The 27293-nt window shown below is 50.7% G+C and overlaps 2 protein-coding genes across 3 annotated transcripts; both read right to left on the minus strand.

The window, feature by feature from the left end:
* Positions 1 to 239: 239 nt before the first annotated feature.
* Positions 240 to 5767, minus strand: LOC309345821 (suppressor of cytokine signaling 5-like). Of its 2 annotated transcripts, none has more exons than XM_081869235.1 (3): positions 5484 to 5767; positions 4608 to 4702; positions 240 to 2038 (listed from the first exon to the last, which is right to left on the minus strand). In XM_081869235.1, exons 2-3 carry the CDS (start codon positions 4641 to 4643, stop codon positions 707 to 709), a joined length of 1368 nt encoding a protein of 455 aa, XP_081725361.1. In that variant the 5' UTR covers positions 4644 to 4702; positions 5484 to 5767; the 3' UTR covers positions 240 to 706. The 2 variants fall into 2 exon arrangements, with proteins under 2 accessions (XP_081725361.1, XP_081725362.1); XM_081869236.1 differs by lacking the exon at positions 5484 to 5767 and adding an exon at positions 5175 to 5453.
* Positions 5768 to 8042: 2275 nt separating this feature from the next.
* Positions 8043 to 27220, minus strand: PAF1 (PAF1 homolog, Paf1/RNA polymerase II complex component). The gene is made up of 14 exons (XM_081869139.1): positions 26888 to 27220; positions 25108 to 25137; positions 24927 to 25019; positions 23804 to 23925; positions 22683 to 22749; positions 21476 to 21577; positions 21149 to 21254; positions 20372 to 20440; positions 17950 to 18053; positions 17056 to 17172; positions 14939 to 15067; positions 13475 to 13580; positions 10188 to 10275; positions 8043 to 8888 (listed from the first exon to the last, which is right to left on the minus strand). The coding sequence occupies exons 1-14, from the start codon at positions 26935 to 26937 to the stop codon at positions 8440 to 8442; spliced, it is 1632 nt and encodes a 543-aa protein (XP_081725265.1). The 5' UTR covers positions 26938 to 27220; the 3' UTR covers positions 8043 to 8439.
* Between the last annotated feature and the right edge of the window lie 73 nt (positions 27221 to 27293).

Here is a 27293-nt window from a genome sequence, read left to right on the forward strand (position 1 = left end):
TGGGTCACAGAACTGTAGATCCGGAAGGGACACCCGAGGGTCATCTAGCCCAACCCGCAGCGATGCAGGAACCACAGCTTCCCAGGGAAAGAGGAGGTGAGGGCACTCTGCGTGTGGCTGGAAGTTTCTCGAAAGGCAAAGGTCGCACCCAGAACCCAGTTAATGCACTTGACAGACACACAAACACTTGGTGGAGTAGGAAACGGCAAAGGGACTGACCCAAACTGGGGGCAGGGTGGGTGGGTGGGTGGGTGCTTGGCCCAGAACAGGCCGGGGGGGGGGGAGCAGGGGTCCTCCAGCTGCAGAACACCTGCTTTGCCTGCAGAAGGTTCGATCCCAAGCGGCACGTTTATGTCCAGCTCAGAGCGTCCCCTGCCCAAAACCCCGGCCAGCCACGGCTGCCAGTCAGTGTAGACTCTATAAGGCTGCTTCCAAGGTGCTGGCAGCGGCGCCACCCAAGTCCGGCTTCTCCACTCTTCTGCAGATACAAGAGCTGTCCTCCCCGTAGGTTCCCAGATCTCTCGAGAGCGAGGCACGCAATTTGGCCGCGGGAACGAAACCCGGTTCGTGGAGGAAGGCACCCACGCTCGCAACCCTGGAGCAGGATGGATTAAAACGTCCGCCAGGGGCAGAAGTATCAGAGTCAAACGGGCAGTGGTGGGAGAGAGAGAGAGAGAGCTAACCAGCTGGAAATGGGACTCCCCGGTCAGCTCCACCAGGCGTCCAGCCTCCGAACGCGCACCCTCTGTTTGTAGTGGTACTCCTTGAGATACGCCTTGAGGGTGCTGGGAATGGGCAGGCGGCCGATGCCGTCGTAGGTGGTACAGCAGGTGACGACAGCGCGGCAGAGGTGTTGCAGCCCAAAGGGGAAGGTCCGGTTGACCGGGACGGAGAGCAGCGGCTCGAAGAACATGCACACGCTGGGGTCCTTGTAGTGCTCCAGGAGCCCGGTCACGGTGGGCGCATGGAAGACGCTGGGGTCGTGCACGTCGAAGCTGAAGTTGTGGTTCCACTGCTCGATGCGGGCGTGCAGGGAGCGGCCGTAGCGGCGGAAGCTCACTGAGAACAAGTAGTCCTCCTGCGCCGAGTCGCGCAGCAGGAACGTCCCCTCGGGCTTCCCGTCCAGCAGAGCCTCCGCTTCGTAGCGGTCCATCACGCCCCAGTAGCAGGGCAGCTGCGTCAGCTGGAGCAAGTCAGGAACCAAGCAGTGGATGTAGTCGATCTGGGTGTGGATGCGCACGTCGGGCGGCAGCCCCACGGCGCAGGAAGAGGAGCCCGCGGCCACCTCCTCTTCCTCCTCCTCCTCGTCCTCCTCGTCCGCCGCCGCCAGTGCCGCCCACCCGGCGCCGGCCAGCTCGCTCATGCCATGCGCCAGCTTGGGCCCCAGCTTGTAGAGGGGGTTGTTGACCTGTGCCGTCACCTCAAAGGTGTGGATCAGGGCATCCGGGGGCGGCTCGACGCCTTGCTCGATGCTGATGCGCCGCCGCTCCCGCAGGCGGTCGTCCTCGTCGTCGGAGCGCGGCGGCGGCGCCGCCAGGGCCTCTTGCTCAGAGACGGGCGCCGTGTGCTGCTTGATGAGGTTCCAGGTGCGCGCAAGCTCCGAGCCGGGAGGGAAGGGGCAGGTGTCGAGCATCAGCTCCCGCAGGTGGATCTTGCGCTGTGCGGAGAGGTCCGGCGAGCGGGAGGCGCTCTTGAGAGGGAAGCACTGCCCCACAGCTGCCTGCAGCTTCTGGCGCAAGGAGCGGCCCACCGCTTTGCTGACGGGCTCTGGCGACCCCGAGGCTCTGTCTGCTTCTGCTTCCGGCGGCGAAAGGCTCTGCCTCTCCAGGGATCGGCTCGCTCGGGCTCTCCAGCGGCTGGCGGGACGGGCGCCAGGAGCCACATCTTGCTTGGCTTTCGGCCGGGCGCCACCCTCCTGTGACATGGCCCCACGGGGAGAGGAGCTAGAGGGAAGGAGCATCTCGCAGGCGCACAGAGAGGTGGACATGGATGCGCCGAGGGAAGCACATGGTGGCGGCGTCGGCGTGGGAAGGGGGACCTGGGCAAGGGAAGAAAGAGCCCGTGTTAGAAACTCAGGTAATATAAGCTAGGCAACCAATAATAATAATAATAATAATAATAATAATAATAATAATAATAATAGAGAGCCAGTGTGGTGTAGTGGTTAAGAGCGGTAGTCTCGTAATCTGGGGAACCGGGTTCACTTCCCCGCTCCTCCACCTGCAGCTGCTGGGTGACCTTGGGCCAGTCACACTTCTCTGAAGTCTCTCAGCCCCACTCACCTTACAGAGTGTTTGTTGTGGGGGAGGAAGGGAAAAGGAGATTGTTAGCTGCTTTGAGACTCCTTAAAGGGAGTGAAAGGCGGGATATCAAATCCAAACTCTAATAATAATAATAATAATAATAATAATAATAATAATAATAATAATAATTTATTTATTATTTATATCCTGCCCATCTGGCCGGGCTTCCCCAGCCACTCTGGGCGGCTTCCAACAAAATATTAAAATACCATAATGCATCAAACATCAAAAGCTTCCCTAAACAGGGCTGCCTTCAGATGTCTTCTAAAAGTCTGGTAGTTGTTCTTCTCTTTGACATCTGGTGAGAGGGCGTTCCACAAGGCAGGTGCCACCACCGAGAAGGCCCTCTGCCTGGTTCCCTGTAACCTTAAACCTAGGTTACAGTTGCCACAACACCACAAATGCCTATTCGCCAGCAGGTTGGACTAGATGACTCCCAAGATACCTTCCAACACTACAATTCTGTGATGTTGTGCTCTCAACTACACTGCTCGACTGTTGCTCACTCTTACAACAGTTCACATCTCCCAATAAAGAAGGAGAAACACACAATGGAACTGGAAATGGCATTAACTCTGGACTAAGGCAGAGGTTTGGTAATTGTGGAGAAACCTCCACGTAGTTGTAACTACTGAACCTGTGCCAGTAGTGATACATGCCTGGGGAATTTCCGACACTGGACAGGTCGTAAGGTCATCGGTGCCACACTAAATCAGCTAGGAACCCTATTGATTGATAGATTTGATTGACTAACCTCCACCATAAGGTCTTGGGGTACATTAAAAACTGCTGCGTTATGAATGATTTAAGACATGGGTACATTTCAAACTCATAACCAATATCTCTGTCTTTATCTACTTGGTAACACTTCGTATATTCCCCCTTACAAAACTTCTTGCAGTCCTACTAGCATAATTTGTTGGTTGCAATTGCTCTTCAGATAGTTCATATACTTCTTCCAATCTTCTGTAAATCTCTTGGTCCACAGGGTTTAATCCTGCACTGCCACTGTGAAAACAGGCTGCCGGACTAAATGGGGCCACTGGCTGGATCCTGCAGAGCTCTTGTTACAACGCTGGGAGTCCAGGTCCCATCAGGACCCAAAGCTAGCATGCCAACCAACTGAAAGGAGGCTGGTGTTGCTGCCTTAGCCCACAGCTGGAGTCCAGCTTCCCTTCACACATGCAAACCACAAGCTCACCTGTCTCTCTCTCTTCTGCCCCACATTTCGTTCCCCCTTCGCCAACTTCTCCGGCTCAAGCTTATTTCAACACTGCCCCCTCCCTGCTCCAAAGAGTCAGTATTGCATAGTGGGTGTGGGTATTCAAATGATGTTGGACTACAACGCCCATCATCCCCGACCGCTGGTCCTGCCAGCGAGGGATGATGGGAGTTGTAGTCCAAGACCAGATGGGGACCCACGTTTGAGAAACACGGGGCTAGAGCAGGCACAGGCAAACTCCGGCCCTCCAGATGTTTTGGAACTACAATTCCCATCACCCCTAGCTAACAGGACAGGGATGATGAGAATTGTAGTCTCGCAATGTCTGGAGGGCCAGAGTTTGCCTATGCCTGGGCTAGAGTATCTGAAGAAGTGTGCGTGCACATGAAAGTTTATACCCACAACAAACTTAGTTGGTCTCTAAGGTGCTACTGGACAATTTATTTATTTTGATGGAACTAGAGTATCGGACTAGGGATGCAGGTGGCGCTGTGGGTTAAACCACAGAGCCTGGGACTTGCCGATCAGAAGGTCGGTGGTTTGAATCCCTGCGACGGGGTGAGCTCCCATTGCTCGGTCCCTGCTCCTGCCAACCTAGCAGTTCGAAAGCACATCAAAGTGCAAGTAGATAAATAGGTACCACTCCGGCGGGAAGGTAAACGGTGTTTCCGCGCACTGCTCTGGTTCGCCAGAAGCGGCTTAGTCATGCTGGCCACATGACCCGGAAGCTGGACGCCGGCTCCCTCGGCCAGTAAAGCGAGATGAGCGCCGCAACCCCAGAGGAGTCCGCGACTGGACCTAACGGTCAGTGGTCCCTTTACCTTTAACTTTATGGTATCGGACGAGGGCCTGGGAGAGCCATGAAACTCACTGGCTGTGACTTTGGGCGCCAGCCGCTGCTTCTCAACCTCACCTAGCTCACAGGGTCGTCATTGTGGGATTAAATGAAGGAAGGGCAGAACCACGTACGATACCTCAGAGGAAAAGGTAGGGTATAAATGCAACAAAGAGACGAAATCCCTCTGCTGCCCATCGCAGCCCCCTACTCCCCATCAGACCATCCCAACTTGGGGTGAGCTTACGGTTGCAAATGGGGTTCCTTGCCCTGCTCGGCTCATCCATTAACCAGGTGTTGGAAGGGGGGCGAGGCGTCTCTCTCCTTCCTCACACGGAGCACCTGAGCAGGACAGAGAGACTGATTGGGAACAAAGAGACAGCAACAGGTGGAAGTGTCCCCACCTCCTCAATAATCCATTTACAGACCACCTTTCTGCCACATTGCTTACATTTTCTCCCCCTTTTGCCTTCACAAGAGGTTGCTTTCTAGGTCTGCTAGAAAAGGCAAATAACAGGAGAGGATAAAAGAACTCGGGTGCTGCCTTAGATATCATCAGAAGAGGAGAAAGACAATAATTTGACGCCTTTTCTTCCAAGGACCGCAAGGCAGCAAACGCGGTTCTCCCACTCATTTTATCCCCGCAAAGACCCTGCGAGGCGGCGACTGGTACTCAAAATCTTCCAGGGAGCTTCAGGGCCAAGTGGGAGATTTGAACCCTGGTTCCTCCGACGTCCTACCCAAAACTTCAACCTCCATGCCGCAGAACTCCTTTCTTTAGGGTACCTGAGTGAGGCTGGGGGAATCAGCTCACCTGTGGGCCTCTGGGCGTGTGCAGAGCGCCGGACCCTCTCCGCAGCTGGGATCGGCGTTTCAAATGCAGCAGCGAGGCTTGGCGCAGGGCGCCCCAGAGGCGCACCCCGAAACCCGGCGCACCTTCCTGCTCACACCCCGCATTCCTCATCTCCGCCTCACCGTGGCTCCATCCACCCAAGGGCCTCGCCCGTGGGAGGCACTCTGCACATGCTCAGAGCACCCAAAAGGGAACCCCCGCGCCTCCATCCACCTCCCAGGCCTCTCCAACGCGCCCTAGCGCACCGTGCGCTCTGCTGCGCGCCCCTACCGGCCGGCGACCCCGGAGGTCTCCTTCCTCTCCGAGGTTCTGGAGGCGCACGGCGAGCCCCGGAACCTCTCCGCCTCCCCAGGCCGCTGGATCTCCGGCTCCCCGGAAGCCCCGCGCGTCCAGGCGCGCTCGCCCTGCCCCGATCGAGACGCTTCCTGGGTGGCGTCCGGGAAGCGACGAGAGACGCGAAGGCAGCGAGAGCGCGCCGCCTGCCTGCCTGCCTGCCTGCCTGGCGCAGCGCCGCCACCTGCCGCCGGAGGAGACGCAGGAGAAACCTCGGGCGGGCACGCGCCTTGGAGAGCGCCCTCGCCCCGCCCAGGCAGCTCAGAAGGACCCAGGTGTCCGGGCTGGAAGGGGACCCTTTCGGTACGCAGAGCGGCTGGACCAATTCTTGCGCCATCATCTTGGGAAAGCCCGCTTTCTTTGACTGCCTTTCCAAGATGATGGCGCAAGAATTGGTCCAGCCGCTCTGCGTTCCAAAAGGGTCCCCCACCAGCCCGGACTCCTGGGTCCTTCTGGGCTGCCTGGGCGGGGCGAGAGCGCTCTCCAAGGCGCGTGCCCGTCCAAGGAGGGGGGGGGGACCCGATCCCCAGTTTGCTCCCCACACACCACCTTTTAAAATTCCTTCCTTCCTTCCTAACGCGCGCCACCTTTTCTTTCCACCAAGCGCAAAAGGCCGACGCGCCATAGCCTGGGGGTTCTTTGCGATGGCAGAGCGGGGCAGAGACTCAAAGAGGATAATACTGGAAATGAGACCACGCCCATGCGGGATTTATTTTTTAGTTTTATTTCATAGTATTCAAAAGCCCTCAAAGCGGTTTTGCAAAGAAGACGGACAAAATCGTCAGTGGGGAAAATTGAGAGAGATGCCTTGAACTCCAGCGTTGCCCTGCTGCGGGGGACAAGCAGCTCTTGAAATGACCAGGCTGCAACGTCAGGACTCCTTCCACGCAGACGGAAGGTGTAAATAGGTGAATCAACCAGATTTCTTAAAAGCTAGGAATGCCTCCGCCGTCAAAGGAACACAGCCATATTGACTTGAACCTGGAGCCAGAACGCCATCTGGTTCTCCTAGCCCCTTCCCGAAAGTCTTCCCCAAAATGCCAGGTTCTGAATATTCTTCAGCTGTTCCCAAAACATCTCCAGCTATTTGCAAAATATGCAATACAGAGCGGAGAAATTAGTTGCATTACGCTGCTTCCTCCTGTTCAGATTGTGCTCTACTAAAAAAACCCTAGATCAGTAGTTCTCAAATTTTTTCCCCCTCTGGGCCAAACTTTCAGAATAAAAATTTGCACCAGATTTCGGTTACATTGGAAAACTCATCTAGGGTTGCCCTCAGTATCACTTCCTGCTCTTGCTTTCAAGTTGAAAAGGTATATTCTGCAAAGGAAAAAAATATGTATTTTTATACCACGTAACATGAAAATGCTTAAATGTTTCCTTGATTATCCTTGAATCTTCCTGCCCCATTGCCATCCTCTCCTGCCCCACCCTTTGAGAACCCCTGCCCTAGATCATTTCCACAAGTGCTGCTACCAAGACACTTGCTAACCTGACTCTTCCGGCCCAAATGCAGAACTTCACACAGATTTCTGCTGAAGACACAAGTTTTGTTCTGGGTTCTCCAATCCTGCCTGAAGCATCTTGAATGCTGTCCCCGAGTCTTACCAGTTCTCCCTCTCTGATCGGTGCCATCGGGCAAGCTTGACAAGCAGCCCTCCCCTCCTTCATCCAAGTTTACAAAGCCCTGAACAACCTAGGTCCAGGGTGCCTCAGGGATTGCCCAAACCCTTATAGATCCCATCTCGATCACCGAGATCCACAGGAGTGTTGTTTGCATTCCCCAAGTTTGCGAGAGTCACTTGACAACAAGAAACGCTTTGGTGCTGTTGGCCCAGTCCTGTGGAACTCTCTGCCACCGGAGATTCGGCAGGTGCCTTCTGTGCCAACTGTTAAAACACCGGCTGAATTCCTTTCTATTCCTATGAAGGCAATTCAGGACAACCACCTTCCACAATGGTTTTCTGATGGTCTGCATTTAACTTTTTATGACTTTAGAACAGGCATCCCCAACCTTCGGCCCTCCAGATGTTTTGGGACTACAATTCCCATCATCCCTGACCACTGGTCCTGCTAGCTAGGGATCATGAGAGTTGTAGTCCCAACACGTCTGGAGGGCCGCAGGCTGGGGGATGCCTGCTTTAGAGGATGGTTTTATTGCTGCATCCCGATTTGATGAATTTTTACAAAAGAGCGGAAGGCAAATATTTTCCGAAATAGTGTGGTACCTCTGGTTGCGAATGGGATCCATTCCGGAGGCCCGTTCACAACCTGAACAGAACGCAGCGCGCATCTGCACGTGCACGGGTCATGATCTGCCGCTTCTGCGCATGCGGTGAAACCCGGAAATAACCAGTTCCGTTCCATCTGGGTCGCCGCAGGACGCAACCTGAAAACGCTCAACTTGAAGCAAGCGTAACATGAGGTATGGCTGTAAATAAGTACACTTGCCCCAACGATGTTGCAAGTGGCCCTGATTAATGAGAGAGTGGAGAATCAAGAAGCAAAAAACTTTATTTTGGGGTGGATGAAAGAGAGAGCTGCCGTGTGGCGCATTATGTACAGTGGGAAAGCAGGAAGAACAACACAAGAAGGGGAGCCAAAGAACCAAATGCGTGTGAGTCTGTGTCCCGCCGCACACCCCAAACGCCAGTCGTTCCTGCAGAAGGTTCGCGGCAAAGCGTTCACTGGCGGAGGCGGAAGATCGGCAGAAACGGGTGGCAGGGAGGCAGCCCTCCGATCCGCCTCTTTCGCCGGGAGGAAAGAAAATTCCCAGAATCCTCTGGGCTTAACTGGGACAAAGCAGCCAGCCAGCCAGCCAAGGTAAGTACCGTCCGTTCCCAGGTGTGCTCCTCGCAGGAGAGGGGTGAAGTTGACTTCCGAAAGGGCCTGCTCAGTCGCTGTCGCTGCCCTCCTCGCTGGACTCGGACGGGGCCTCGCTGGCGCTGACCTCCCCTTCCTCTTCCTCCTCCTCCTCGTGGTTGGAGTGGTCCTCGCTGCCGCTGTGGAGGGGGCTCTGGCTGCTGGCACGGTGCTGCTGGCGCCGGCCGCCCCCTTCCTCGTCATCCTCCTCGTCGTCGTCCTCGTCACTGCCACTCTCGCCTTCGTCGCGCTGGCCCCCCTCCTGCTCCGAGTCCTCATCCTCGTCGTCGTCGCTGCCGAAGATCTCCTCCTTGTCTCGGGCCGCCCGCTCGTCCTCCTCGCTCTCCTCGGCCGGAGCCCCCTCGCCTTCGCTGGCCTCCCGCTCGCTCTCGCTGGCCGAGCGCCCTTCCTCCTCCTCCTCGCCCTCCTCCGCCTCGCTGGCCTCCTTCTCGCTCTCGCTGCCTTTCTCCGGCTCCTCGTCTAGGGCGAGCGGGAAAGAGAGAGATGTGAGTACACGGAGGGCAGGGGAAAAACGGGGGAAAGCTTGGCTTTTCAGGGGGACCTATTGCGTTTCTTTCGAAGGGGCTCAAGGTGGCAGTACATGACTCTTCCCCCTCATTTAATTCCACAACAACAACCCTTTGAGGTAGGGGAAGGGCAGAGAGGCAGTGGCTACTCCCCCCCCCCCCGTGGGGGCCACAGGGTAAGCTTCACGGCCAACAGGGAAGATTTGAACCCTGCCCTCTCCTCGCCCAATGCTCTAGCTCAGCCTTTCTCAACCTGTGGGTCCCCAGATGTTGTTGAACTACAACTCCCATCACCCCTACCTAGCAAGGCCAGAGCTCAGGGATGATGGGAGTTGTAGTCCAACAACATCTGGGGACCCTAAAGCGGGAGGACGGGCCAGGGCCATCCGTTTATTATCTTTTAAATAGTTTTTTATTAAGTTTATTAAGTTGTACAGTTTTATATTCAACACACTCATTTTTATCACAAAAAGTATATATAAATCCCTATCCCCCTCACCCATGACTTCCCTCAGCTTCCTCTTCTGATTCCTTATTTACTTCTGCCTGTTTTATTCTACCTTAATCTCTTAATTTGATATTGTTACAATCTTACCGCTTTTGTGCCATACTTTTCCATATTACACCTTGCCCTTTATTATTTCCCCCTTATTAAATCTTGACTTTCAGGCTCGCTTTCTTAATTGTTAAGTGTTTACTCAAACCCTGCTAGTGAGTCCACTTCTTCACAATATTTCTGTAAAGACAACATACAGCGGATGCTCAGGTTACGAACGTGATCCGTTCAGGATGCACGTTTGCAACCCGCAGTGGCGCGTCTGCGCACGTGCGTTGTGATTTGGCGCCTCTGCACATGTACAAAGTGCGATTTAGCGCTTCTGCACATGCGCGACCGCCGAAACCCGGAAGTAACCGGTTCCGGTACTTCTGGGTTTTGGCGGTCCGTAACCCCCCCCCAAAAACACACCCTGGAGCATCTGTAACTCAAGGTATGACTGTATACGGTTCCCATCCCATTAAACAAAGAGGGTCACGATGGAAGGCAGGACCTCCCCCTTTAAGAAACATGGATGCCACTGCGCCAGCCAATGAGGCAACAGCGATGGAGCTGCTTTGGAGTGTTCCACCAGGTGCCAAAATGCAGGGGGAGTTCTTTAAAGCAGAGGCTGCAAATTTCGCAATGTGGCCGCCTGGCCACACAGGCATCTTCAGCAGCGAGCAGAGGGGGCACCAGGGAGAGAGGGGCACCTACCTGAGCCTTGGGCCTCTTTGCTCAGGTCCATCTCCTCCTCCTCCTCCTCTTCCGGCTCGTGGTTCTCCAGCTGGGCTTTGCGGGCTTCCTGCAGGGGACAGAGCTGTGAGTTAGGGGGCATTTGGGGAAGGAGAAACCGCCCCCAGCTGACTTCCAGCAACTCCACTGGCATTCCTGCCAGGGCTGGAGTCAGAGGCAGGTCAGAACAAAGAGGCAGGGGGCTTCCACCTAGGTTTCCTCCTCTCCCGGATGTTTCCCAAGCATTCTCAAGTTGCATCTGCACACCCTATCTCGCATGTTACAGTGGTGCCCCGCAAGACGAACGCCTCGCAAGACGGAAAACCCGCTAGACGAAAGGGTTTTCCGTTTTGGAGGCGCTTCGCAAAATGAATTTCCCTATGGGCTTGCTACGCAAAACGAAATGTCTTGCGAGTTCCTGCGGGTTTTTTTCCCTTTGGCCCCCCTTTTCCTAAGCCGCTAAGCTGCTTATCAGCTGATCCGCTAAAAGCCGCTAAACCGCTAATAGCGCTAATCCGCTAAGCCGTCAATGGGCTTGCTTCGCAAGACAAAAAAACCGCTATACGAAGAGCCTCACGGAACGGATTAATTTCGTCTTGCGAGGCACCACTGTATTGGGAGATCAGGGGAGAGGGAAACTTGTTGCAACAGCAGAGGGAGATATCCTGGATAATTCAGCAGCCTCTGGACCCCCTTCCTCTGCTTCAGCCCCCCCCCCGGCTGCTTCAGCCTCAGAGTCTGAGCTGCTCCCTGTCACAGGTTCCTCCTGCTCACTAAACCCCGTTGTCCTGTCTGTATCCAGCATCCCCTTCCAATCTCCCTCTGACCGCTCCATCAACCCCCGGGGTTCAGAGCCTCCCTCCTCTGGGATCTCCCTGGGGGTTCCCCGGCCGGTGCCTCCCACCACTCCTTGTCATCCAGTCAGTCTCCACCCCCATCGTTCAGCCCGGACACTGAGGTCCAGCACCGAGGGCCTTGTGGTGGTTCCCTCCCTGCAAGAAGTGAGGTTACAGGGAACCAGGCAGAGGGCCTTCTCGGTGGTGGCGCCCGCAATGTGGAACGCCCTCCCATCAGATATCAAGGAAAGAAACAACCACTGCATCTGACTTTTAGAAGACATCTGAAGGCAGCCCTGTTTAGGAAGTTTTTAAAGTTTGATTCCATTTTTAATACTCTATTGGGAGCCGCCCAGAGTGGCTGGGGAAACCCAGCCAGATGGGCGGGGTATAAATAATAAATTATTGTTATATTACTATTATGACACTTCCCCTGGTTCTGGGTTCACTTAGCCCAGGGGTCAGCAACCTAAGGCCCATGGGGGTCTTTTAACTGGCCCAGGAGCCGCCCCCAAACCAAGCCACCTGCTCGGCGAGTCCCCGCGCACTGCAGCAAACCGGCACAACATGGCGCAGGGACTTGTGTCAGCAGAAATTGCGTCTGCGCATAACACCGGAAATTGCATCTGTGCAGATGAAGACGCCAGAAATCGCACCTGCGCAGACACAGATGCCAGAAATCGCGCCTGCTCATGCGCACGCGCAATCTGGCTCTCAGAGGGATCTCCGCTGGAGTGAACCGGCCCGGGCGATTTAAACCTTGGCAACCCCTTACTTAGCCTAACCCGGCCAAGACCAGCCGAAGGGTCGAGCACTCTGCCCCCTCAACAGCGGCTGATGGGATACCCCTGAGAACCTATCTAGCAAGCATGGTGGGAAAAGCCCTGTTCTCTCCTGACCCTCCCCCCCCCCGGTATAGACTGCTTCGGAACATGGAGGCTCTACCGAACTGCCATGGCCAAAAGTGCTCTTGGAACTTAGGAACCCCAAAGGTACCAGTGAGCAGAGGCACCTTCCTTCCCAGGGGGAATTTCTCCTTTCCAGAGAATTTCAACCGGAAGAGAAGGCCTGGCCTTCAGAGATTGAGGTGCACCAGGCCCCAGGTGCCAAGGACCGAACTGGATTTCTGTATCCCTAGTGGTGGCCAATATAGTTAAAGCTATGGTTAAAGCTATGTATAGTTCAAGCTCTGGTTTTCCCAGTAGTGATGTATGGAAGTGAGAGCTGGACCATAAAAAAGGCTGATCGCCAAAGAATGGATGCTTTTGAATTCTGGTGCTGGAGGAGACTCTTGAGAGTCCCATGGACTGCAAGAAGATCCAGCCTCTCCATTCTGAAGGAAATCAGCCCTGAGTGCTCACTGGAAGGACAGATCCTGAAGCTGAGGCTCCAAGACTTTGGCCACATCATGAGAAGAGAAGACTCTCTGGAAAAGACCCTGATGTTGGGAAAGATGGAGGGCACAAGGAGAAGGGGACGACAGAGGACGAGATGGTGGGACAGTGTTCTCGAAGCTACCAGCATGAGTTTGACTAAACTGCGGGAGGCAGTGGAAGACAGGAGTGCCTGGCGTGCTCTGGTCCAGGGGGTCACGAAGAGGCGGACACGACTAAACGATGAAACAACAACAAGTGGTGGCTGATAGGCAGTGGTTTGCCTCTCCTCTCTCTAGGAATTGGTTCTAATTCCGTCAATGATCCTCGCTTCCATTAAGCATCCGGCCAGCTCCAATGGCCAGAGCGGGGCAGTGAGATGGGGTAGAAACTCGAAGGAACATTTTATCATATGTGGTGGGAATGTAAGAAAGTAAAAAACTTCTGGGAAATGATGCATAATGAGTTGAAAAAGATGTTGGAATATACATTTCTAAAAAAACCAGAAGCATTTCTACTTGGCGTTATAGGTAAGGATATTAATAGACAGGATGTAAAATTGTTTTTATATGCAACAAGAGTATTGTTAGCCCAGAAATGGAAGCAAGAAGAAATTCTGACGAAAGAAGAATGGCAGACAAAATTAATGGGCTACGCAGAATTGGATAAAATGACAAAAAGAATTCGAAACCTGCCTGACCAGAGATTTACAGAAGATTGGAAGAAATATACGAATTATTTGAAGAGCAACTGTAATCAACAAATTACGCTAGAAGTTTTGTAAGGAGAAATGTACGAAGTGTTACAAAGAAGAGAAAGGAGATATTAAATATGAGACCTAAGTGTAATAGTGAAAATAAGAAATGTAAATCAAATGAATAGATTGGAAAATTTTCAGATGTGATTGATGGAAGTAAAAAAAAATGTAAAAGTACGTTTAGTTATTGTTGAAAATGATTATGTTGAAAAACTAATAAAAAATTAAAAAAATAAGAAAATAGAGATGGGGTGGAAGCTGAGAGCCAGGATTCCTGGGTCCCCTGGGTCTCTCCAGCCTTACCTGGGCTTCCAGCTCCTTCTCGTTCATATCTCGGTGCTTCACCACCAGAACGGCGTTGGTTCCCGACTGCACCCCGGCCTTGGCTCGCCGCTTGCTCAGCCGGACTCTGCGATGGGGAGGGAGAGGTTAAGGAGGGAGCAGGGGCCCGACTCCCTCTGCGCATTCACACACGCCGTGGCAGCAGGATACAGCCCTCGAGTGTCGGTGCGCGTTGCACAAAATTGGGGGCGGCGAGGGGCTGGTTGCATGCCAGAACCGCCTGCGCTACTTAGCGGGGTCACGGTGGTGACCAGCAGAGGGAGCACAATGGGATATCTCTGGGGAGGCCCTTATTTCATAAATTCAAAGTATTGGAAGGGACCCCCAAAGGTCATCCAGCCCACCCCTGCCACGCAGGACTTACAGCTCAGATGCAACATGTGCTCATGTGCTGGAGGGAAAGGAGTAAGAAGAGGTTGCTGGATCAGGCCCATCTAGTCTCACAGTGGCCAAATACCCAAAAGTCTAGATAGACTGCCTCTGGACCTGGAGGTTCCATGAGATCCTAGTGTGCCATTATGGGAAAGCCGCAAGCAGGATTTGAGTACAGGAGCAACTCTCCCCTCCTGCCATTTCCAGAAACTGGCGTTCAGAAGCATTTACCGCCTCTGACCAGGGAGGCAGAGGCCCTATACGGCCTAGGACCCTCGTACCTACGGGACCGCCTCTCCTGGTACGTCCCATGGAGGACCTTATAGTCTTCAAATAAAAACATCTTGGAGGTCCCGGGCCACAGGGAGGTTAGGCTGGCCTCAACCAGAACCAGGGCTTTTTCGGCTGTGGTTCTGGTGGAACGCTCTGTCCCAAGAGACTAGGGCCCTGCGGAACTTGACATCTTTCTGCAGAGCCTGCAAGACAGAGCTGTTCCACCAGGCCTTTGGCCAGGGCACAGTCTGACCCCCTCCTTTGGTAATCCTCATAAAACTCTAGCCCAATGATTGCCATTAATTTGATTCTGAATTGATTTTAAAATGAATTGATTTTAGAATGCTGTGTTACTTTTATTGTTGTTAGCCGCTCTGAGCCCGGCTTCGGCTGGGGAGGGCGGGATAGAAATTTAAAAAATTATTATTATTATAGCTATCATGGCAAGTAGCCACTGATATCTTTCTCTTCCTTCATCATTTGTTTTTGTTTTGCTTTTGTCTTTGTTTTCGTTATCTATTTTGTGCTTCCCTTTTGCATTTTTACACCGCAAACTTTCATCTTCAGATTAAAGGCAGTATACAAAGGGAGCAAACAAGAAACAAGAAATACATAAATAAAAGTGCCTAATCCTGTTTGAAAGCCGTCTTCGTTGGTGGCCATCCCTGTCTCCTGTGGCAGGGAGTTCCACAGGTTAACCATGTGCTCAGTGGAGAAAGGAAAAGGCTGGGCGGCTCCCCCCCCCCCAAAAAAAGGCTTCACTTTCTCCCTCTGCCTCACCTGGTCTCCAGTTCGTTGTAATAGACTCCGTCACCCTCCCGGAAGATGAAGAAGTAGTTTTCCTCGTAGCCCTTGCTGGCTTTGTTCTTGACGTTCCAGTTGTATTCCCGGGCGATCTTGTACTCGTACCTGGAGGAGGAGGATAGAAAGAAAAGGGTGAGGGCTTTGGTGCAGCCCCATATTCATTCTGAGGTGTTCTCCTGTCCCCCTCCAATAATCCCATCGGCTGAGAGGGCAAACGGTTCTAGCCAGGCTCCTTCAAAATATAAGCACAGAACTGTCATCTGGTCCAACGCAGGAATCACAGCTGAATCCTCGAAGCATTGCCATCCAATCTCTTGTTTAAAAACCTCCAAGGAAGGAGAATCGGAGGCCGTTCTTCTGCTGAACAGCCCTTGCTGTCAGAAGGTCCTCCCCAAGGTTGGTGGTGTTATCGCTTTTAGTGTTCTTTGATTAGGCAGCAATCCTTGGATGTCAAAGTGATGGCAACACAAATTTACCGTATTTTTTGCTCTATAAGACTCACTTTTTCCCTCTTAAAAAGTAAGGGGGAATGTGTGTTCGTCTTATGGAGCGAATGCAGGCTGCGCAGCTATCCCAGAAGCCAGAACAGCAAGAGGGATCGCTGCTTTCGCTGCGCAGTGATCCCTCTTGCTGTTCTGGCTTCTGAGATTCAGAATATTTTTTTTCTTGTTTTCCTCCTCCAAAAACTAGGTGCGTCTTATGGTCTGGTGTAGAGAGAAAAATATGGTACATAGAAAAAGAGAATGATGAAATTGGCGCGGTTGCTTCTTCTAAGGGTCGGGTGAAATTGGTATCTGCACCGTCAAAGAGTTTTGCTGAAAGGTCTTGCCCCAAGACTCCACTTGTCGGAAGGACAGCAGACATAAATCCAGCAGCATTCCAGTCTGTCAGGGAGGTTCTAGGAAATTTGAATAGGCCTTTAACAACAACAAAGAGCAACTTCCCAAAAGGAAAAAAAAGTCTTCTATGAAAAAGGCTACTGAAACTGCAAACAGAGTTGAAAGCAGCAGCATGGTTACTGAAGACTATCCAGAAATGGAGAACCTCTTTTCCTATGATCCTTTAGACTTTGAGAGTTTTGAAGTTCCCGAAGACCACAGGCTGAGCCACACGCCCCTGACTGGAGTTCCTCTGATGGTACAGTGGTGCCCCGCAAGACGAATGCCTCGCAAGACGGAAAACCCGCTAGACGAAAGGGTTTTCCGTTTTGGAGGTGCTTCGCAAAACGAATTTCCTATGGGCTTGCTTTGCAAGACGAAAATGTCTTGCGAGTTCCTGCGGGGGTTTTTTCCTCCCCCCCCCCTTTTTCCCAAGCCGCTAAGCCGCTTATCAGCTGATCCGCTTAACAGCTGATCCGCTAAGCCGCTTAACAGCTGATCGGCTAAGCCGCTTATCAGCTGATCTGCTAAGCCCGCTAAGCCGCTAATAGCGCTAATCCGCTAATGGGCTTGCTTCGCAAGACGAAAAAAACGCAAGACGAAGAGACTCGCGGAACGGATTCTTTTCGTCTTGCGAGGCACCACTGTATTTGAAAATGCCTCTGACAGATTTGCAAGCACAATCTCTGTATCTGCAAAAGAGCCTTCCATTTCATGGGGCTATGATACCCTGCAGTCCACGCTAGACTTCCTGGCCACTTTGGATGAAATAATAATTGACCTTTTCCCCTCCCTTATAATATGTAAACAGGCTTATCTCTTTTTAAGATGACTTTTGAGCAAACATGTCCCTGCATGAAAAAGGTAGTGTGTCAGGGAGACGGCTTGGGCAGGAAACACGCCTGACATGCTGGTTTTCCAAGTGCGGGGATTTTTTTTAAAAAAAGTCTCCCTGTAATGTTTAGACAAAATAAAAAAATTCCTTCCAGTAGCACCTTAAAGACCAACTGAGTTAGTTCTAGGTATGAGCTTTCGTGTGCATGCACACGAAAGCTCATACCTAGAACTAACTCAGTTGGTCTTTAAGGTGCTACTGGAAGGAATTTTTTTATTTTGTTTTGACCATGGCAGACCAACACGGCTACCTATCTGTAACTGTAATGTTTAGCTTTCTTAACCAGACAACACGTGCGCCCTCCCAGTTGGCACACGTACACATCCTCGGGAGCGTAGTCCATCTCTTCGTCTTGGTCTCGTTTTCGTTTGCGCATCGTGTCGTCCACAGGGAGGAAGTAGGCCACAAACTGGTTCCCTTCCTCATCCATCATGCCCCTGGAATGGGGGGTGGGGGAGAGAGAGAGAGAGAGAGAGGAAGGAAGGAAGGTAGGTAGGTTATCTCTTGCATGGAATCCAGTAGCAAACCAGTTTGTCATGGAGAGACTGGAGTTTGGTGCGTAGCTGTCAACTTACAGATTTGAAAATAAGGGACCTGCAGCCTCGAAAATAAGGGATCAGCAGCCAAAATAAGGGATTTTCAGAGCACAGGTATGTTCAACTTCTGAGCCCCTCTGAGCCAAAGGCAGAAAGCCCAGCCAGCAGCCAAACGAAGCCTCAAGCGGTGGTTCCCACAGCGCAGCAACCCGGCAAAGGGGACGCAGCAAGGAAAACCACCGTCACCTCTCCGCTGGGAAGCGCTGAGCAAAGGCGAGTCCCCAGGCAACACGGCCGATTTGATTGGCACAAGGAATGCAAGCTCCACCCCCCAGTCGTTCTTAGACTCCTTATTGGGTGAGCAACGCAGCCAAGCAACACAGTTGGAGCCTCCCTCCTCCCTGGCCGGCAGGGAGGGAGGGAGAGGAGCTGCTTCCTTTGAAACCCGGGGAATTTAAGGGACATCATCAATAAGGGACAGCAGCAGGAGACGGCGCTGGGGTGAGGGACTTTCCCGCCAAATAAGGGACAGTTGACAGCTATGGTTTGGTGGCAGGACACCTGCCCAGCATGCAGAAGGCCTCAGGTTCAACCCTCAGGTTCAACCCTCAGCACAGCTTCTCAAAGTGAGGCTTGGAATAATTCCCGTCTCCCGTGAAGAGAGCTGCATTTCCTTACCTAATCATGGCCTGGGACATCATCTCGAGGGCGGCTGACCCACTGGTGTCCTTGGGTGCTGGGTCAGAGTCGAAGATGACCTGGGCGCAGGGGTTGATCCACATCTGGCAGAGGGCGGAAGAACAGCTTACGGCACCGCAAGAGCCCTCCAGAAATGGCACAGAGCTGGCAGGGCCTAGAAGTGCCTCATCCCCACGTCTCCAGGATATAGCTGTCAATGTTTCCCATTTTTTAAGGGAACTTCCCTTATTCCGAATAGGATTCCTCGCAAGAAAAGGGAAAAGTTGACAGCTATGCTCCAGGATTCGCCCCAAACGGGCCTGACTGTGCGGTCTGAGGAGAATAAATGAGGGGCTTCTGCGTGCAAAAACAGGGAGTGGGTGCGAGAACCAGGGGGGAGGGGCTCTGTGACTACTACTCCACCCCCTGAGTCTTACTCTCCTCTTAGGCAGAGAGGCCCGGATTAAGACCTTTATATCCCCAAAGCACTTAAAATATTTTGGTGCCCCCATATCTATCTAACCCCAAATATATGCAATTATAAACCACAAAATAAAATTTTATTTTTCGAAATGAGACAAAACCTACGGCAACATAGAAAATAATGCTCATTTTTGTATACAGTTCTACCTTGGTTGCCGAATGCCTTGGAATTCGTACGTTTCAGCTCCCGAATGATCGAAAACCAGAAGTGAGCATTCCGGTTTTCGAATGAGTTTCGGAAGCCGAACAAGACTCCCCGGACGCATTCTGTCCGAGAACCAAGGTACACCTGCACTTCCGCTTTATTTGTATTCAAAAAGTTTTCCCCTACTTTTTCCAAATGCAAAGTCTTTGATCAGATCCTCAAAACCAATCCTGCTTCTATACTTCATGGACATAAGGCATCCCTCCTGCCTTGTTGCATAGTTGTTCTTTTGGGATTTTTAATATACTTTGGCTGAGAAAAGGAACGCCCACCTGAGCAATTTGTGACCACTAAATGTTAAAAATCCGGCCATGGGAAATTTCTGTGGCTTCCCCCCTTCCCTTGATGCCCTAAATAAGTGCTTGTTTCGCTCGGTGGTTCATCCATCTTTGCCAAGAGCCCACCACCTCTCTAATCTCACTCTCCCTGCCTCCGGACCCTTCGCAAATGAACAGGAAAGGATGCTTTGCAGCCGAAAAACCATAGGAACAGAGTAGGTAGAGAGAGGCCTAGTGGCGAGAGCAGGGCTGCTGTATACAAAGCCCCAAACACCTTAGATCCAGCTGCCCCCATACATAGTTAAAGGATTGAGTCCTAAGTGCTGGCACTGCGGTCAAGAGTTAGGGGTATATGCACATATATAGAGAAATGCTTATCTCAGGAATCCTGGGGAATAGTAAAATAGAAAGGAAAGAGCAAGATTGGTATAAAATTATGATCTTAGCTGGCAGAATCCGAAACCAGGGAGAAGAGTCAGTAGAAGAAGATTGGAAGAAATTTAAAGACTATCTACAGAAACATTGTAAAATTAAGGAATGTTAGAAGGATGCTGGAATGAAGTTATGTGGTTTTAGCAGTAATGTTATAAAGGATTAAGTAAAAATGGATTGTCAACAGGTCAGAATGTAATTTACAATATATTAAGATAAATTATTAAGATTAAAACAAAGATGGAAAGGATTTGCTGAAATAACTAATTGAACTAGAATACAAAAAAGGGAGGTGTGAGGAGGTCAAGGAAACAAGCAAATGAAAGATAAGACATGGAAAGATTGACTTGTTTTTAATTGTTTTTATTTTTTGTATTTTGTATTTTCTGTTTTTCTTTTTCTCTTTTTTCTTTTTGTAATTTTTTGAAACTTCAATAAATATTATTTTTTAAAAAAAGGAATAAAGGCTCATTGAAGTGAAAAAAATAAAAAAATAAAATTATGATCTTAGCTGGTATGCTTGTTACTGCATCAGGATGGAAAGAAAAGGATAAATGGACAATGGAAAAATGGAATGACTATGTTTTTGAACATATACAATCTGATGTATTTGAAGAGGTAATGAGGGAAGAAACAAGGGATAACAAAGGTCAAAAGATTTTGAATAAATGGGCAAGTTATAGGAATTGGATAGCACGGGGGGGGGGGAGCCAACCCAAGCATCCAAATTAGAATGATTAATCTGTGCACATGGTTAAAGATTTGAAGAGAGAACAAGTTTTTTGGGGGGAGGGGTAAAGGGGAGGGAGGAAGGGAGGGGGAAAAATTAGGATAAATGAATAGGGACAAAAGAATATATACTGTTATGCATAACTAATAGGAGGATGATTTTTATGTATGTTAAAGTTAGATTTTTGACTGATTTTTTTTGTAAGTTATTCGATGTCCCTGGAGGAAAGAGTGATTATAAAGAATAATAATAATCAAAATAAAATAATCCAACTGTCCCTTCTTTCGATCTCACCTTGAAGTCAGGGAAGACAGGCATGACCTCCACCGGTGTCACCCGAGGCTTGCTGTAGTGCTGAGCGATCTGGAGGCAGAATTTGGAAGTGAGAAATGTGGGTGAGGCCAGCAGAGGCAAGGACACCAATAAGCTTCTCAGAACTGCGCCCCCAAATCCCCGAAAAGCATTGTCCTCCCAAAGGGACACAGTAAATATATTTATTTGCCGCTCACCTCTGCATTTCCTGGCCAGGTGGGCAGCTTCAAGCTCTGAGTATTGTGTTTTAATTAAAGGGACGCGGGTGGCGCTGTGGGTTAAACCACAGAGCCTAAGGCATGCCGATCAGAAGGTCGGCGGTTCAAATCCCCGCGACGGGGTGAGCTCCCGTTGCTCGGTCCCTGCTCCTGCCAACCTAGCAGTTTGAAAGCATGTCAAAGTGCAAGTAGATAAATAGGTACCACTCCAGCGGGAAGGTAAACGGCGTTTCCGTGCGCTGCTCTGGTTCACCAGAAGCGGCTTAGTCCTGCTGGCCACATGACGCGGAAGCTGTACGCCGGCTCCCTCAGCCAGTAAAGCGAGATGAGCGCCCCAACCCCAGAGTCTGCCACGACTGGACCTAATGGTCAGGGGTCCCTTTACCTTTACCTATTGTGTTTTAATACTTAACCCGCCCTGGAACCTCAGGGTGAGTCCATCAATCTGTCAATCATCATCATCATCCCCTTTACAAAAGTGCAACAATGAGAGGACAGCGGTTTCACTTCCCAAAAAATGGTACCACCCCAGGCAGCTCACCGACTTCTGAGCATCCTCAAAGGTCTTCTCGATGGCCGCAATCTGGCTATCTCTGTCCTTGTAGATCTCTTCCTCTGTGAACTGTTGCTTGACAGACACGCCAATCCTGATTGACAACCAGGAAAGAAATATGTATCAGAAAGGAGTCGTTTACCCAGGTAAAGGAAGACCACAGGGTCCTCAGGAGGAACTGTGGGAAACTGGCTGAAACAGATCCCTGGAGGCTTTGAAGGCCTGGTCCAGAAACTCAAAGATTTATCAGGTTCATCACTATTTTTTTTTATGTTGAAACAGCAGCTTTTAAAAATATGTTTAATTTCTACTCACTTAACCTCCGGCTTCTCGTTGGAGACGCCGTAGCGGTTGAACTCTGTGGAGATGTATTCGGTCTTCCTCATCCATGGCACCACCTTGGCATGCTGCTGGGATCTGCAAAGAGAAAGAGATTTTAATTTTTTTTAGGAAGAATCCCCGTCTCTTGTCTCCCTCCAGAGGCATTTCTGAGTACTGCAAGCCTCCAATTCCCACAGCCACGTTCCTAGCCCTCAAGATGGTCTGCCACACCTGTGAGAAAGACGTAGGAAGGAAAAGCTGCTGGGTTATCCTTGGCCACTCCTACTGGCAACAGAAATGTACAAGTTGCTTCATTTCACTGAGCTACTTCATAGGACTTCTTCAGTACTGGCCCCGACTTGGTGGTACGCTCTGTTACAAGAGACCAGGGCCCTGTGGGACTTGACATCTTTCTGCAGGGCCTGCAAGACAGAGCTGTTCTGCCTGGCCTTTGGTTTGGACTCAGTCTGACCCTTATGTTTCCCTCCCCTTATGGTTTTGATCTATGGGCTACTTTTAAAATGAGGCTGCATTTTAAATTGTATTTTAACCTGTATTTTAAATTGGTTTTCCCCCCATTATGTTTTTACTGTAATTTTACTGGTGTTAGCCACCCTGAGCCCAGCTCTGGCTGGGGAGGACGGGGTATAAATAATTTTTTTTTTATTATTATTATTATTATTATTATTATTATTATTATTATCAATGAAGAGCCCTCCTGCTGTGCAGCAGGTCAGTGCAACTGGCTGTTAACCAGAAGGTTGGTGGTTCAAGCCCACCCAGGGATGCCTGCGGCCAGAATTCCTGCATTGCAGGGGGTTGAGCTAGATGACCCCCAGGGGTCCCTTCCAACTCTAGAATTCTATGATTCTAAGAGTATTTTTCCCACCTAACATATACTGTATTTTTCGCTCCATAAGACGCGCTTTTTTCTTCCTAAAAAGTAAGGGGAAATGTCTGTGCGTCTTATGGAGCAAATGCGTGGTCCCTGGAGCCAAATTGCCCAGGGGAGAAAAGCAGATCATGCTCTTTCTTTTTTTTGAAAGAGGGAAGTGGGTGTTGAAACAAAGCCGCTGATGGGCAAGCAACCGGAAGCGAGATAAGGGACACAACAGAGAGCAGAAAAGGGTTTTCTCACAAGCGTCTGCAGTCGGAGGAGTGCTTTGGGGTTTAGAATCCCGGCCCAGGTGAAAAGCATTACCTCTTGGAACTGGTTGGTGCTTGGATCTCCTCCTCCAGCAACTTCTCGTCGGCGGGATCTAGAAGAACTGCAAGAAGCCAAAGAAGGTGCAGCAGTGGTTAGAGGCCGAAGGCTGTTGCCCCTTATTTACACACCTAGCCTGGTCTACCTATTTCAGCCAAATCTTGGGAATCCGCCTCTGGCCAGACTTCCTGGAGTTCTGATTGTCTTCAGCACATCCATGACAGCCTGATACAGTCACATTAAGATGTACCAATCGTAGACAATTAAAGTGGGCTTTTTTTGCCATGGACATCAACCCAGGCCTTGTGGGGAATTCCTTGCAGACAACCGCAGTGACTGGAGACAGTCAGCTCATGTAATGACCATAGGAGAAATGACCGCTGGGAGAAGCGAAGAGAGAAGAAACATCATGGTGCATCTGCAGTGGCTCAACTGGATGCCTTTGTCAGCCCCAGCTGCAACAAAACATGTCTCTCCCATATCGGTCTCTGCAGCCAAAGTAGGTGCTGTAGGTAACTCTTGAACTTCGGTTCGACTTCACTCCTCTATTGCCTCCCGAAACAGACAGATGGGCAACCACATTTAAAAATTGGCATCCTAATACACAACATATTTGTGTGTGACATCAAGCAGGTTGCGCAATGGGAATCCAAAATGTATCAGTCACATCTCCACAATTGGAACCCACAACTGCTGTGCACGGTTATTAAAAAGGTAAAGGACCCCTGGATGGTTAAGTCCAGTCAAAGGCGACTATTGGGTTGCGGTGCTCGTCTCGCTTTCAGAGGGAGCCAGCGTTTGTCCGCAGACAGCTTTCCGGGTCATGTGGCCAGCATGACTAAACCGCTTCTGGCGCAACTGTGACGGAAACCAAAGCGCACGGAAATGCCGATGATCTTCCCGCCAGAGCGGTACCTATTTATCTACTTGCACTGGTGAGCTTTCAAACTGCTAGGTTGGCAAGAGCAGGGACCGAGCAACGGGAGCTCACCCCCTCGCGGGGATTCGAACCGCCGACCTTCTGATCAGCAACCCCAAGAGGCTGTGTGGTTTAGACTACAGTGCCACCCACGTCCCGCACGGTTATTAAGATTTCCCGGTCCCGCGACTCCTCTCACCGTTGGGGTCGATGCGATATGTATCGGGGTTGATTAGATCTATGGTGACCCCCAGGTCGGGCTCAGTCAGGAGGTCATGTTTGTGCTGCTTCTCGAGAGAGGTGGCTTTGTACTGTACAAACCTGGAAGGTGACAGCAGCAAGAGGCAGGTCAAGCAGCGGAAAATGCATAAGCAGAATTTCAAAGGACGATAATTATTTCAAAATATACAAGCATTTTCCAATTTTGCATGGGTATGTCATAAAAAAATGCCTGCACCGTTCTCCAGCTAAAGGGCAGTTCTATTTATGAGTTTTAATCTGCAAAAATATGCCTCTGAACACTAATTTACAATACAATAATCTTTATTGTCATTGTCCCATACAGAACAATGAAACTGAAACAATCTACATCAGACATTCAGAAACCCACAAGCCTGCTATCCCAACTATCCCAGCCTGGTTGACCCCCTAAAAACTCTGATACTCCATAATTAAATATACTCCCATACAGACTACCTTACACTGCGTTTAAAATCAAAATCGCATTTGGGTAGAAACTGTTTCTCAGGCGGCTAGTCCTAGTCTTTATAACCCTGGACCTTCTTCCAGAAGGCAGAAGCTAAAAGAGATTAGTGGAGAGAATATGAACCGGCAATATGCGGTTTCCACAAATATAAACAGTCTTTAAATCTGCAACCCATTTTACTGGGGACACCTTTCAAAAATGCTGAATGGATCTTGCCTTTCCATGAATGATGCCTAAAGCAGCTATCTGTATACTAACAGAACATGGCAATACAAAAATGTGAGCAGATAAAACAGCACCAACTTAAAAGAGATTTTGTAAAATAAAATAAAAAACCATTTTACCAACTAATGACTGCCCATTCACTTTTGTTTCCTCTGTGTAACTTTTCACATAAGCATTGCACATCTTCTATGATCTATTTTTACATGCAAACTTAAGAGGTCATATCCATTCGACGCTTTGCAGCCTGATAACCTGCAGATATAACTCCACAATTAACTCGCCATGCACTGCAGAAAAGTCAGTCTGGTCTGTTTAAGACCCTGTGGAGCCACTGTGGATGTGCTAATGTGCAGAAAACGACAGCCTCACATCTGAGCCTCTCCTTGCTCACCTGTTCTGGTCAAATGGGTATGTGATGAACTTGGGGTCGAAGGGGATATCGGGGAGACTGTTGCAATACTTGACGCGACACACCACCCCTGACCTGCAAAAGGGAAAGGTGAGAAAGGGAGGTGAGACCACTTGCCACCCTCCAAGCAAGAGGAGAGGGATGGCGAGGGGGTGATCTTTACCTCTCAGGAAGCGTCCGGTGGGAGTTGGGCCTGAGGAAAAAGAGACAGAGAGATGGGGTTACTGATACTTTAGCACAGAGATGCCGGCACCTAATAAATGAGACTTGGTGGAACGGTTTAATCAGAATCTTCTTTTGAATTCATTGGTTCAGGCCCTGCCCACCCCCACCCCCCACAAGTTTGCACCACCTTCCAGGTGTCGGCCCTTAAGATACAGGTGAAACTCAAAAAATTAGAATATTGTGGAAAAGTTCATTTATTTCAGTTATTCAACTCAAAGGGTGAAACGAATATATGAGATACTCATGACATGCATTGCGAGATATGTCAAGCCTGTATTTGTTATAATTGTGATGATTATGGCATTGATGAAATCAATGAACTTTTCCACAATATTCTAATTTTTTCCGAGTTTCACCTGTGTTTGAAGATGGCCATAATATCTCCCCTCAGTCTCCTCTTTTCCAGGCTAAACCTCCTTCGACCATTCCTCATCAGGCTTGGTTTCTGGACCCTTGATCGTCTTGGTCGCCCCTCTCTGCCCACCTTTCAGCTTGTCCATATTATGAGAGGCATTATTCCTTACCTGTCTTCTCACCCCCAAGGTCCCAAGGCAGTTTTCAGCATCAAAACACAGTGTTAAATGCAGTTTTTGAGACGAATTAAAACAATATGAGAGGCACAAATACAAGATGGGTGACACCTGGCTTGAGAGCAGTTCATGTGAAAAGGATCTAGGAGTCTTGGTTGACCACAAACTTGACATGAGCCAACAGTGTGACGCGGCAGCTAAAAAAGCCAATGCAATTCTGGGCTGCATCAATAGGAGTATAGCATCTAGATCAGTGTTTCCCAACCTTGGGTCTCCAGCTGCTGTTGGACTACAATTCATTGGTCTTGCTAGCAAGGGATGATGGGAGTTGTAGTCCAAAAACAGCTGGAGACCCAAGGTTGGGAAACACTGATCTAGACCAAGCGAAGTAATAGTGCCACTGTATTCTGCTCTGGTCAGACCTCACCTGGAGTACTGTGTCCAGTTCTGGGCACCACAGTTCAAGAAGGACACTGACAAACTGGAACGTGTCCAGAGGAGGGCAACCAAAATGGTCCAAGGCCTGGAAACGATGCCTTATGAGGAACGGCTAAGGGAGCTGGGCATGTTTAGCCTGGAGAAGAGGAGGTTAAGGGGTGCTATGATAGCCATGTTCAAATATATAAAAGGATGTCACATAGAGGAGGGAGAAAGGTTGTTTTCTGCTGCTCCAGAGAAGCGGACATGGAGCAATGGCTCCAAACTACAAGAAAGAAGATTCCACCTAAACATTAGGAAGAACTTCCTGACAGTAAGAGCTGTTTGACAGTGGAATTTGCTGCCCAGGAGTGTGGTGGAGTCTCCTTCTTTGGAGGTCTTTAAGCAGAGGCTTGGCAACCATATGTCAGGAGTGCTCTGATGGTGTTTCCTGCTTGGCAGGGGGTTGGACTCGATGGCCCTTGGGGTCTCTTCCAACTCTTCTGGGATTCTAATAGGCGGGAGCCACCTGAGTACTATTGTTACTTCTGTCTGCTGCTTTCTTCCTCACTTTATTTCTCACTTTTTAAGGGAAGCGACTCCAAGGCGCCTGGCCGAGGGACCCAGGAGTCCGGGCTCAGCCCCTCCCCCTCTGCGGAGAACTCTTTGGGGGGCGGGGGGGGAGGGAGAAGGAGACCCCTCCCCGCTTCCCCCTCCCCTCTTCCCCAGGGGACCCAGGCGTCCGGGAGAGGGCAGTGACGTCACCCCTACCTGTGCCCGGGCTCTTCCCGCTGCGCCTGAGTCTGGATAGTTGGCGCCATCGCGAACCCGCCTCAGGAGCAACAGGCTACGCCAGTCAACGGGGAGGGGGCGGGGCTTAATAGCCCCCTCCCCTTTCCGCCGCGGAGCCCGATGGGAAATGTAGTTCGGGCTGCTACGTCAAGCCACTTCCGGCCAGAGGGGAAAACGTCGCAGGCAGCTTATGCGGGCGGGAAATCCATTCTTGCGCACCTACAGGTGTGAGGGGAACGGCCAGAGCGCGAAATAGCCGCCCTTCCCTCACACAGAAAGAAGCCGTCCCGAAAGGCATGTCGGGAAATGGAGTCCTGGCCGCAATGCACTGTGGGGCATACGGCTCCCGCTCGCCGCCGCCAATCAGGAGAGTTTCTCGCGCGCA

This window comes from Podarcis erhardii, assembly GCF_964252035.2.
Source record: "Podarcis erhardii genome assembly, chromosome: 7".
NCBI classification, from domain to species: Eukaryota; Metazoa; Chordata; class Lepidosauria; order Squamata; family Lacertidae; genus Podarcis; species Podarcis erhardii.